The sequence below is a fragment of the Vipera ursinii genome (genome assembly GCF_947247035.1).
Source record: "Vipera ursinii genome assembly, chromosome: 11".
In the NCBI taxonomy this organism is placed as follows: Eukaryota; Metazoa; Chordata; class Lepidosauria; order Squamata; family Viperidae; genus Vipera; species Vipera ursinii.
In genome coordinates this window covers 17,757,789-17,770,680 of record NC_139524.1, presented here as the reverse complement: position 1 = coordinate 17,770,680, position 12,892 = coordinate 17,757,789, and the positions used below count along the sequence as shown (strand labels likewise).

At 44.0% G+C, this 12,892-nt stretch overlaps 1 protein-coding gene across 1 annotated transcript; it reads right to left on the bottom strand.

Moving 5' to 3' along the window:
• Positions 1-133: 133 nt before the first annotated feature.
• Positions 134-6,406, bottom strand: CYP11A1 (cytochrome P450 family 11 subfamily A member 1). Its single transcript, XM_083371482.1, has 9 exons — positions 6,251-6,406; positions 5,108-5,263; positions 4,286-4,485; positions 3,493-3,696; positions 3,163-3,323; positions 2,513-2,679; positions 2,124-2,202; positions 1,515-1,709; positions 134-967 (listed from the first exon to the last, which is right to left on the bottom strand). The coding sequence occupies exons 1-9, from the start codon at positions 6,298-6,300 to the stop codon at positions 848-850; spliced, it is 1,332 nt and encodes a 443-aa protein (XP_083227608.1). The 5' UTR covers positions 6,301-6,406; the 3' UTR covers positions 134-847.
• Between the last annotated feature and the right edge of the window lie 6,486 nt (positions 6,407-12,892).

The following is a 12,892-nucleotide window of genomic DNA, read 5'->3' as shown; positions in this document are numbered from 1 at the left end:
TAGAACGCTCAATTTCAAATTTTAGCTGAGCATAAGAAAAATCCTGGTTGGAAATTGCAGAGAAGGTCTGGCCATCTAACTGTGGTTACTTTAAAACGAGGACTCGTCCATTATTTCCTACATTAGCCTAGGTTTTCAGGGTGGGCTGTCTTTCAGGAAAAGAATACCGGTAGTTCTCATCTGCTAGAGGCGTCCAATGCGGTGGTTCGTCAGAAGACTTGGAATGAGGAAAAGTACTTTATTTCATCCAGCACACATAATTCACATATAATCACTCGGAAGGTTGTAATGGCCGTGACAGAGCTATCATTAATAAAGGACTAGAGAAATGGACAGAGAAGAGGTCAACCAGAAGATGTAGCCTCTGTCTTCAGAAGTAGCCTTCTACCATTGGCCAAGAGGAGAAATCAAGAGTTGAGAGAACTTATAAATGTCATATCTTCTTTGAAATCTTCCCAGAGGGAATCTGGTTGGACATTATGGAAAACATAAAGATGGATGAGATGGAACATCAATCCAGCTAGAAGCTACTTCCATCCATTGAGAAGGGATCTTCTTAAACCTAGTAATATTAAGCCTAGTAGAGTGCTCTGTGTACAGGAAGATCTGGGCAGAAGAGCCTTCTTTTTTCTTATCTCAACTGCATTTATATGAGTAAAAAACGAGAACAAAAGCCAGAACATTCTTCTGCACCCCAACCTTTGTTTGATTTCTATATTTTTAATAAACATCGGACATCGAGAACACCATTGGACTGTGATCCTAAGAGCTGGGCAGGCAACGCCATCCTTTCTCCGAGTGTTTTGAAAGAGACAACAGATGCTTGTGGAGAATTTCACCCAGTTCATTAATGGGATTGATGAGGCCGTAGCGTCAGATAGATTGGTTTCTCTGGAATCAGGATAAGGCCAAAAGTGGTACCCACCTCCATGCCTCTCTTTATTTCGACCTTGAATTTTTCCAGCATCTGAGGAAGGGGGGAAAAACAAGAGGAAGTCATACATCCCTACATAGCAAAGATTGGCCAGTGTCACCTGAGTTCTTGAGCCTGGTTGTTTTTTTTGTAGAGGTTTCATGACCTAAGTAGGTAACATCATCAGTGCTAGAAAGAAGTGAGGGGAGGAAGAGGAGGAATGCTGTGGGGTCCTTGATGCTCTCTGAGCTTGGTTGTTTTCTTCAAGACATTTCATGACCCAACTAGATAATATCATCAGTGCATTGATGATGTTACCTAGAAGATGTTACCTAGCTGGGTAATAAAATATCTGCAAGAAAGCAACCAAGCTCAGAGAGCACCAAGGACCCCACAGTTCCATCCTGAGCTAAAGAAATATTCTCTTCTATCATCACCTGATTTGGCCCTGATCTGCCAAGTCATGATTCTTATTCAATCTTCTAAAATGGTAGCTGAGGACTTTCCCAGACATATATGTGTAAGACAGAGGACCAGCCCACCCTCTCCATATTTCTCCAGCCTGTCTTCCATTAGGAGTCGGTGGCAGAACTGGACTCACATGGATCAAAAACAGCTGCATCTCCATCTCGGCAATTCTGCGGCCAAGACACTGACGTGGCCCAAAGCCGAAACTTAGTCCTCTGAAATATTTGGAGTCCTCAGTCTTAATCCATCTTTCTGGGTTGAACTGCAGAGGTTTGGAGAAAAATCTGGAATCCCGAAACATGGCATAAAGTCCCACCTGGACCAATGTCTGTGAACAAAAGATGGGAAGGAAAAGCCAATAAATCAGAGTTGATGACTTGTATCTAGATTAAAAACAGTATCAGCCAGAATGACTTCCAGCAACTTCTAGATGTCTTCAACCATCCTTGGGCCAGCGTGCTATTAATGAGGACAAGCTCACCACCACAATAGGTCAGGTGATGCTAGAAGACAATACAAGTCACCAATGGGAACATGATCTCAAACCAACACACACACACACACACACACACACACACACAAGTGTGGAATAATGTGTTGCACTGCTTCAGAGTGTGGAATGCTCCTTGTCCAATATCAAGTGAATGACTGTCTTCAACTTCCGAACTTTGGAGACAAGGCAGAATTTGAAACATTGTTAAAAACCACCACCATCCTCATTATCAGCGTGCTGATTACTCACATTGGTTGGGATACGGTAATTTTGAAGGACAATCTCTTGAGTTGTGTATCTCTGTAACGTCACTGCAACTGGATGGAGCCTAGGTTGAAATTGGAGGAAGAAGAGAGATCTTTTATCATCTAAAAAAATATTTTTCCATCCTAATCTAACATAGCATGAAACAACAATTATGAACTACTAGGCAACCTGTGTCCCTTTGGGATATGGTTTCCAACACATTGCCTGACCAGATTCCTCAACCTCTTCAATTATACCTTCTAATGTACTGGAAAAATGTTTACAAATTCAGGGACATATTCCGAGATGAACATGTCTTGAAAGTAGCCCATGTTGAGCTGTGTAGCACATTCAGAAATTAGGAGTTGACCACGGGAAATATTTTTTTTGACCTTAGTGTTTCTTTGATGGCTGCTTTGATCAATGGGGTTGACTTCATCATCTTCACAACGTCTCCCTGGGACGATGCTCTGGCTGCAGAGATTTCGGATCTCAGTTCTTCTTGAAGGTGTGGTGCCCGCGCGAGTTCATACAGAGCCCACTGGAGGGTGATGGAAGTCTGAAAATACATCACATCAGCTCATGAGTGTTTTCTTAAGTGTGCCTTCTCAGCCACCCCTGCAAAAATGTGTGTGCTTCCCTTGGTGCAGGGCTGTCCAAACTTGTGGATTGGCTGGGGAATTCTGGGAGTTGAAGTCCACAAGTCTTAAAGTTGTCCAGTTTGGAGAGCCCTGTACAAGATTCCAGGTTCCTAACTGGACTGGAATACCTCTGGACCTTCTTAATGTTTTGGGTCCACCAATTTATCGAGGTAGAGTGGCCACCTCTTTAATTTAGCTCAGACAGAGGAAGAGAGGTTTGAAGTGGCTGGAGATATGGAATTAAAGAAACCATCAGTGAGCAGAGGAATGCTCTGAATGGTTTTAATGAGCAGAAGAATGCAAAGACCACTGATTCCTCAGAGACTCTTGTAAAAACCTTGAATAGAATCAAAGAAACCATTTGAAGGGGACATCATGAACCTGTCAAGGTCTCTCCTTACCGTGTCCACCCCTCCTGCCATCATCTCAGTTATGCTGGCTTTGATGTCTTCTATTGGCATCTTGTTCTGTACCAAAAGACTACAGAGAATGCCTCGGTACTCTTTGGCACGCTTCTGGTTGAAGCAGAGCTCTTGGTAGATGTTCTGTATACATTTGTCAGCTGGTGAGATAGAGACATCATGATAGACGTACAAATAAATTTTATTGAAACAAGAACATCACTGTGGAAGTTTCCTCACCAAGTTCTCACCAGACTATCAACTTTCTATCCTGTCACTGGGTGAAGGTTGGAAGTGCACAGGTTCACACAAGCATCACAGGTCACTCACCATGCATGAAGATGATATCCCAAGCATTGACGTGGTCCTGCCAAAATTTGGAATTGATCCTGCGTAGAAATTCTGGTGGTATGTACAACATGGGCGCAGTGGAATTAAACATCAAGGTGATGGCATCAATGAATCTCTGTGCCTCAGGGTCAATGAAATCCTGAAGAAGTCCCAACCGGGTGCCGTAGAGGACATTGCATACAGCTGTGGGAAGAGAGAGATGGAGAAGATGGATGAAGATATCAAGGCCGTGTCTCCCACTGGGGCAGAGATGACCTTCTAATGAATTTGCTGCACATGACATCTGTTCCTGTGGGGTCCTTGATCTCTGAGCTTGTTTTCTTGCAGATGGTTCATTACCTAACTTGATCACATAATCACCACTGATATTGTTACCTAGTTGGATAATGAAACATCTGCAAGAAAACATCCCAGCTCAGAGGGGGCCAAGCACCCAACAGTTCAACCCTGAGCTACAAATTCCCTTCTATCAATGCTTCTGTTCCTCAAGAAGTGGGTGGTTCTCTTCCTTCTGACCCAGATTACTGAATTAGTGCATTTTCTGAGTTTGCACACACTGTATGGACTTGCACACTCCACTAAACCTTAAAGTAAGCCAATGGGCTCTTTTGCAGCTCCAGCAAAGCACCTTCCCCAAGGCCTGCCAACAGAGCTAAGCTAAAATTAAAAGGGCCCAAACTGAAGTCTGTCGAGGAGAAAAAAGTACGTGGTTGCCTAATTCTTGAGCCGCCCCCTCCACCCATCCCAATCCAACTCTTTCCCTTCCACTCACATTCCAAGGCAAACCGGAAAAGCTCGTGGGTCAGGTCAGTTGTCCATTTATCTTGCGGACTGCTTCCAACCTTTATCTCCATCCGCTTGACAAAATCCTCCCCCACTTCATTCAGGAGAGGTATGAAGTTATCCGTGACTTTGAGGGACATGGCTTCTTTGTTCAGGGCTAGGCGATCCTGGCGCCAGCTGTCTCCTTTCCTAGAAGGTAGGAAAAAATAAGTAATCCCAAGGTTGTTTCGCTCATAATTTCTCCAATTTCTCAGCTCTTTTTTTTACCTTTGGGGGGGGTGGTCTCCCCATTTGCATTAAATCACAAGGGGGAACTTTTTATGACTCCTTCCCCAGCACCCTTTTCAGAGAGGGGCAGCTGAGCAGCCAAGGGAAGCGTAGCAACAGGCAACTGATCAAAACCCTCAACTACAATCAAGTGAACTCATTGGTGGCCAAAGAAATTCTCAAGAAATTCTAAAGCAGGGGTCTTCAAACTTGGCCCTTTTATGACTTGTGGACTTCAACTCCCAGAATTCCTCAGCCAGCGGCTGCAGAATTCTGGGAGTTGAAGTCCACAAGGCATAAAAGGGCCAAGTTTGAAGACCCCTGTTCTAAAGCAAGCTGAAGAAGAAATGGAGAAATAAAATACTCTTTCCCCCCCTCCCCATGACCAAATAACCCTCAAGTTCACATGAGCTTCAGATTTCTCTTTTTTCTGAAGGATCTCCAATCCCAACCCCTTGGTTCTGGTGTGGGGTTCAGGCTTGGCGGCCATTGTCTCATCACAAAACCTCTGGGCTCGTCCTACCACATCTTGGGGGCTTCTTACTTGAGGAGAACCCCACAAGGCTTGTTACGGAAGTCCCGATAGGCGATCCAAGGGGGCACAGTAAATCTCTCCGGGTACAGTCCTTCAGATTTGAAGAGGATAGCGGCGTCCTTGGGATCGATGATGTTGATGCTCTCGTAGCTGCCCAGTTTCTCCCTGTGAAGATATGGCACCATCTCATTTGGGGCATTAAAGACCGGACGGTGTCACATGGCACCATCTCATTTGGGGCATTAAAGACCGGACGGTGTCACAGGTGTGAAGTTATTTAAACTGAAATCTTGAGGCAGTCATGGGTGCCCACTTTCCTCCAGTAATAATAGCAGTGTTGGGTTAAAGAATGGGAAAGAAATGACCTCCTCTCTGAGCTTGCTTATTTTTTTGCGGATGTTTCATTACCTAACTAGCTAACATCATCAGTGCTAGAAGGGAGTGGCATTCATTGAGTGTAGGAGAAGCAAAGGGGGGAGGAGGAGGAGGAGGAGGTGGAGGAGGAGGAGGAGGAGGAGGAGGAGGAGGAGGAGGAGGAGGAGGAGATGTTGAAAAAAACCCTGTGAGAAATTGTCGGAACCGATCACTTTTCAAAGATCTTGAGTGTTCATTAGGAAGGACAATCCCCCGACTTTCTGAATCATAACGTTAGTTTTAAATCCTGTATTTCCCATTGCAATATCCTTTGTTGAAGACTGACAGGGCAATCAATAGAAGAGAATAGGTGTAGCTCTGGATTGAACTGTGGGATCCTCGGTGCTCTTTGAGCTGGATAGTTTTCTTGCAAACATTTCATTACCAAACTAGGGAGCCTCAGACGGGGTTACCTAGTTTGGGCAACGAAACATCTGCCAGAAAACCCCCAAATTCAGAGAGCACCAAGGACCCCAGAGTAACAGAGGAGTGTTTGAAGCAAGAGAGAGCCAGATAGACAAAAAGAGGTGAATTGTTGCAAACTTTCACAGGGGGAAACTAGCCAGTAATTTAGTTCCAGAAAAGAAAAACAAACCGGTGTCTATTAAACCTGAAAACCGTCTTGATCAAAGTGGGAGAGAGCATTTTACTTTGAGGAAGAAGAATGGGAAAGGTTTGGGAAAGGAGGCAGAATTCCACCAGATTTAAGTGACCCCACCACCACCACCACCACCTTACCTGTAAATAGGACCGAAGGTCTTAAACCTGTCCACCATAACGTTGTGCATGTTGTGGAAGCCATCGTCCTTCCAGAATTGATAGAGATTAAACCAACTGGATTTCCAGTTTCCTGGCAAATCGCTGAATGGCTTCAGTGCGTTTTCCCGGGCTGGAGCCGAAGGTACCTCTCTGGAAGCTGTATGGAGTTGGAGAAGGCCAGGACTAGATGCATCTTCAGGGCAGAATAGGGCCCGTAAAGGATTGGAGATGCCCAAAGCAGGAACGAAAGGATGGGGCCTGAGCAGCATTGCCACAGCAAAAGAGGAGGGGGGGGGAAATGGGGAAAAAATAGGGAGGGGAGTCAGAAAGCAGCCTGGAGGGGAAAAAAAAATCCTTGAAAATGATAGGAGGCCTCCAAAACTCACAAGTTTTATAGCCAAGGAATGGCTTGTTCAAGGATGAAGGTTGTCCAATCAGACCCGTTCTGAAATCCTAGCCTATCTGCTCATTGCGTTTTTCAAAACACATAAACACAGCTTCGCGCACACACAAACACAAGCATACATCACAAGGAGACTTGTTACCTTTGGAGTTTTTGTTAAGGTTAGGGTTTGTTTTTGTGTTTTTCTCCAGTCCAATGATATAGATAAGATAAAGAGAGATGAGAGAGAGAGATGATATAGACACGATAGGTAGATAGATAGATAGATAGATAGATAGATAGATAGATAGATAGATAGATAGATGGATGGATGGATGGATGGATGGATGGATGGATGGATGGATAGATAGATAGATAGATAGATAGATAGATAGATAGATAGATAGATGGATGGATGGATGGATGGATGGATGGATGGATGGATGGATGGATGGATGGATGGATGGATAGATAGATAGATAGATAGATAGATAGATAGATAGATAGATAGATAGATAGATAGATGGATGGATGGATGGATGGATGGATGGATGGATGGATGGATGGATGGATGGATGGATAGATAGATAGATAGATAGATAGATAGATAGATAGATAGATGGATGGATGGATGGATGGATGGATGGATGGATGGATGGATGGATGGATGGATAGATAGATAGATAGATGGATGGATGGATGGATGGATGGATGGATGGATGGATGGATGGATGGATGGATAGATAGATAGATAGATAGATAGATAGATAGATAGATAGATAGATAGATAGATGGATGGATGGATGGATGGATGGATGGATGGATAGATAGATAGATAGATAGATAGATGGATGGATGGATGGATGGATGGATGGATGGATGGATGGATGGATGGATGGATGGATAGATAGATAGATAGATAGATAGATAGATAGATAGATAGATAGATAGATAGATGGATGGATGGATGGATGGATGGATGGATGGATGGATGGATGGATGGATAGATAGATAGATAGATAGATAGATAGATAGATAGATGGATGGATGGATGGATGGATGGATGGATGGATGGATGGATGGATAGATAGATAGATGGATGGATGGATGGATGGATGGATGGATGGATGGATGGATGGATGGATGGATGGATGGATGGATAGATAGATAGATAGATAGATAGATAGATAGATAGATAGATGGATGGATGGATGGATGGATGGATGGATGGATGGATGGATGGATGGATGGATAGATAGATAGATAGATGGATGGATGGATGGATGGATGGATGGATGGATGGATGGATGGATGGATAGATAGATAGATAGATAGATAGATAGATAGATAGATAGATAGATAGATGGATGGATGGATGGATGGATGGATGGATGGATGGATGGATGGATGGATGGATAGATAGATAGATAGATAGATAGATAGATAGATAGATAGATAGATAGATAGATGGATGGATGGATGGATGGATGGATGGATGGATGGATGGATGGATGGATAGATAGATAGATAGATAGATAGATAGATAGATAGATAGATAGATGATAGATAGATAGATAGATAGAGATACATGAGAAACAGACAGACAGACAGAGATGAGAGCTTGCGATGCACCAATAACTCAATGTTCAACTGAAAAATATTGTGGATGATCTTAGGCCAGCTTCTCCCTGTCCTGCCTTGCAAGGGAAGAGTCACATACACACAATATCCCTACCACTTTATGAACCTTTGGGCAATGTGAGTTTCAAAGAAGGGTAGGAACACCCTTAAAAACTCATAATCTTCTTATGGGTCAGGTTGGTAACTCCCGTCAGTAGGGATTAAGTAATTCTGAAGAACAATGTCTCGGCTGGGTATCGTGGTAGTGTCGTGATAACGGGGTGCTCTCTGAACTTGGTTGTTTTCTTGCAGATGTCTCATGACCCAACTAGGTAACATCATCATGGCTTTCAGGTGAATCAGGCCCCAAACCTCATAAGCTCATACAACTTTTGGGCAAAAGCTTCAAACTTTTCCCCCAGGTTGGGGGACAACAATTTGGAAAAAGCATTGCTTTTTCTTCTTCCGAAGAGCAATAGGTTCACAAACCAAACTCATTCGCAAGAAAACATCGGCCCTACGAAGTTTGGCTGTCCTTGGGACATCCCTATTTTGGGTTCATGGAGCTAGCCTGTCTCTGTAATGTTCTACTTAAGAAAAACAATGAGAAAACCTCATTTCCCTGGGGCATCTCAAAGGAATCAAGATTGGTACCAAAGATCACATTTACCAACAGACAAACTTGCTTGAAGAGTTTGCAGGAGGCAAAGAAAGAACTCAGCGTTCCAAAAGAGAGTCAGAAGACTGCGGTCCTTAAATATCTGGATAGCAAGCAGAACATTCTGACTTGCAATGACCACATTTGAAGATAATTTGTTCCCTGGTAATCAGTAGTTCTCATGTTTTTCTGTCATGTAGATATCACAGCTGACTCATACTTACTTTTGACATAAAGTGACCTTTGCTATTAGAAAAAAATTTTAAATTTCACATAAGGTAAAGGTTCCCCCGCACATGTGTGCTAGTCGTTTCCGACTCTAGGGGCCGGTGCTCATCTCCGTTTCAAAGCCGAAGAGCCAGCGCTTGTCCGAGGACATCTCCATGGTCATGTGGCCGGCATGACTGGATGCCAAAGGTGCACGGAGTGCTGTTACCTTCCCACCGTAGCGGTCCCTATTTTTCTACTTGCATTTTTTACGTGCTTTCGAACTGCTAGGTTGGCAGAAGCTGGGACGAGTAACAGGCGCTCACTCTGTTACATGGCACTCGGGATTCGACCCACCAAACTGCCGACCTTCTGATTGACAAGCTCAGCGTCCTAACCCACTGAGCCGCCGCATCCCTACTAGTGTCCAATAGCCCAAGCTAATTACAGGATGTAACGTAACCGTCCTCTCTACAAAATCCCCTGTAGTTTTTATATTCTCATTTTATTTTTCCCCCCACCTAGTTAGCAATGAAGTCGCCGGAGAAGTTGCTTGGTTTGAATCCCAGTTAATCATATTCTCCAGCCTTTGAAGAATAGGTGGACCCCCTCTTCTCTCTGGCAGCCTCTCAAATTTTGGAAGAGTGCTATAATGTGATTAGGGGTGACATCGTAGCAGTGTTCCAGTATTTGAGGGGTTGTCACAGAGAAGAGGGGGTCCACCTATTCTCCAAAGCACCTGAAGGCAGGACAAGAAGCAACGGATGGAAACTCATCAAGGAGAGAAGCAACCTGGAACTAAGGAAGAATTTCCTGACAGTGAGAACAATTAATCACTGGTGCAGGTTGCCTTCACAAGTTGCGGGTGCTCCATCACTGGAGTTTTTTAAGAATATGCTGGACAACCATTTGTCCTGAATATTATAGGATCTACTGCTTGAGCAAGGGGTTCGACTAGAAGACCTCCAAGGCCCCGTTCAACTCTGTTACTCTGTATAAGTGATAAGGTAAAAGGGCTGGCCAATTGCGTCTAGACTCTGAAGCTCAGCTTGAGTTTGGCTTTGTTGATCTTTAGATAGAAATTCACAGAGAAATCCTACAGTAGAATGCTAGGTTGGAAGTCGGGAAAAAAAATCCCTCCCCCAAAAGACCACTTCTGTCTTTAGAGCAACCTAAAAGTACCTAGTACAGATTTTATTTTCCTGGGCTCCAAGATCACTGCAGATGGGGACTGCAGCCAAGAAATTAAAAGACGCTTGCTCCTTGGGAGGAAAGCCATGGCAAATCTAGACAGCACACTAAAAAGCAGAGACATCAACAAAAGTGCGTATAGTCAAGGCTATGGTCTTCCCAGTTGCAATGTACGGCTGTGAAAGTTGGACCACAAGAAAGGCTGAGCGCCAAAGAATTGAAGCTTTTGAACTACGGTGCTGGAGAAGACTCCTGCGAGTCCCTTGGACTGCAAGGCGATCAAACCGGTCAGTCCTAGAGGAGATCAACCCTGACTGCTCTTTAGAAGGCCAGATCCTGAAGCTGAAACTCAAAGACTTTGGCCACCTAACGAGAAGGAAGGACTCACTGGAGAAGAGCCTCATGCTGGGAAAGGTTGTGGGCAAGAGAAGAAGGGGACGACAGAGAAGGAGGTGGCTGGATGGAGTCACTGAAGCAGGAGGCGTGAGCTTAAATGGACTCCAGAAGATGGTAGAAGACAGGAAGGCCTGGAGGAACCTTGTCTGTGGGGTTGCGATGGGTCGGACACGACTTCGCAACTAACAACAACAACAACAAAAGTACCTATAATAAGCAAATTAATTAATTTTGCATTGCCATCAATCAATCAATCACCAATGAAACAAACAAACATCCTTTCCGACTCTGTTATTCTCTCCTTCTGCAGCTTAGTGTGATGCAGGATCCAAGAGGCCTCTTTCTTTTTTTAACCACACGATGGCAGTAAACATCTGCAAACATCTGCAAACAGCCAGAATCTTTCCTTCTATAGGGTGCGTTCGTATCTCTGTCTGCTATTCAGATAGGCAAGAACAGACGGGACAGGGATTGCAATTCCAGCGGTCACCAGGATTTGAAGGCAACAAAAAAGTCACAGTCCTATAAATTGTAGCTGCAGCAGCAACAGGAGAATTTTCAATAGAGTGTAGAGAACATCTTTCAAGTCGAAAGAATCAACAACGGGAGGGAAATCTACAGGATTTGGTGAAAACAGTCAGGATGGGGACCGTCATGCCTGTTTTTTAGTTTATTATAGCAGAAAATGGGTTTTTGTTTCTCCCAGAGGGGAGAATACAATCCATACAAGCAACCAAAGCATTTGGTGAGAAAGTACAAACGTACAAAAAGGAGATCTTAATAATAAGGAGGAATTTCCTGACAGTTGGAATAATTAATCGGTGGAAGACTTTTGCCTCCAGAAGTCATGGGTGCTGCAACAGTGGAGGTTTTTAAGAGGAGATTGGATAACTATTTGTCTGGAATGATATAGGGCAGGAATATCTGGCTGGAGAATTCTGGAAGCTGAAGTCCACAAGTCTTAAAGTTTCAAGGTTGGATACCCCTGATATAGGATCCCTTGCTTGAGCGGGGGATTGGACTAGCCCAGAGGTCCCCAACCTTTTGGGCACCAGGGACCAGTTCCGTGGAGAGAGGTTTTTCCATGGACCGGAGGGTGCGTGGTTTTGTGTGGTGCCTGCCTCCCACGGATGAGGCTTCGCTTGTTTGTGCGGACCGGTTGCTGGCATACCATGGCCTGGTACCGGTCCACGGACTGGGGGTTGGGGACCCCTAGACTAGAAGATCTCTAAGGTCCCTTCCAACCCCATGGTTCTAATGTTCTACTTTTCCTGCAGGACATAAATACCTCGATTCCCTGGGATACAGAGAGCACCAGATTAGGATCAAAAAGTAAAGATCAGAGGCGTGCAAGTGATCAGCAAATTTTCTAGACTTTATTTGCGTTTCAGTCACTACAGAAAGTCACTCACTGGATTTCACTGGTAATTGAAAGTCAGAAATTTTGTTTTAGGGAAATCTTATGGTGGAAGTTCAGCAAGTCAAATGCTCAAAGGTAAAGGTGCCATAAAATATGCACGAAAAATACCGAACAGTTCTGGAGATCCTTAAGCAATGACGTTCTTAGTTCCACATCATGGACTTCACAAAACTATTTTGGGTGTTTTCCACTTCAGAGGTGTGTTCCTATTTTTCGCCCTCTCCACACGTGCCTTCCTTAATTATTTCCAGAAGCATTATTGTAATTACTGCTCTACCTTTTGCATAGTTCCTTTTGTGCAAAGTTTAACAGAGAACCACTCCCAAGAAGGAGAAGCATCACAATGAAAACACACAACTGAAACATCAAGCATCAACTTCCCCTCCTTGCCTTTTTCAACAAAGAGGTGAAGTTAAACTAAAGTTATAGAAAAACTCAACTCCTGAGGATTACCTGGGTACAACCACAGAGGTTGATTGATTGAGGACTGAATGTTGGCAATTCCAAATGATTTATTTGTTTAATTACAGATTTTTTTTCCCCAACTCCCCACCCTAGCCTTCTGCTTTGGGACTTACCTGTGAATTCCTGTCTAAGATCAATGAAACCAAATGCATCTGAGCTTCCTAGACACAATTGTCCAGGTCTTGTACATGATCACTTATACAGACTAACAGAGTTGGCAGGGACCTTGGAGGTCTTCTAGCCCAACTGTCTGCCCAAACAGGAGATCATATACCATTCCAG

Bases quoted from the DNA above. Each gene is read 5' to 3' on its own strand.
- CYP11A1 (XM_083371482.1), bottom strand. From the start codon at position 6,300: ATGCACAACGTTATGGTGGACAGGTTTAAGACCTTCGGTCCTATTTAC. The intron at 1,710-2,123 runs GTGAGTAATCAG...TTTTGTTCACAG, and splicing joins ATTACCGTATCCCAACCAAT to ACATTGGTCCAGGTGGGACT. The intron at 968-1,514 runs GTGAGTCCAGTT...CCCCTTCCTCAG, and splicing joins TGCAGCTGTTTTTGATCCAT to ATGCTGGAAAAATTCAAGGT.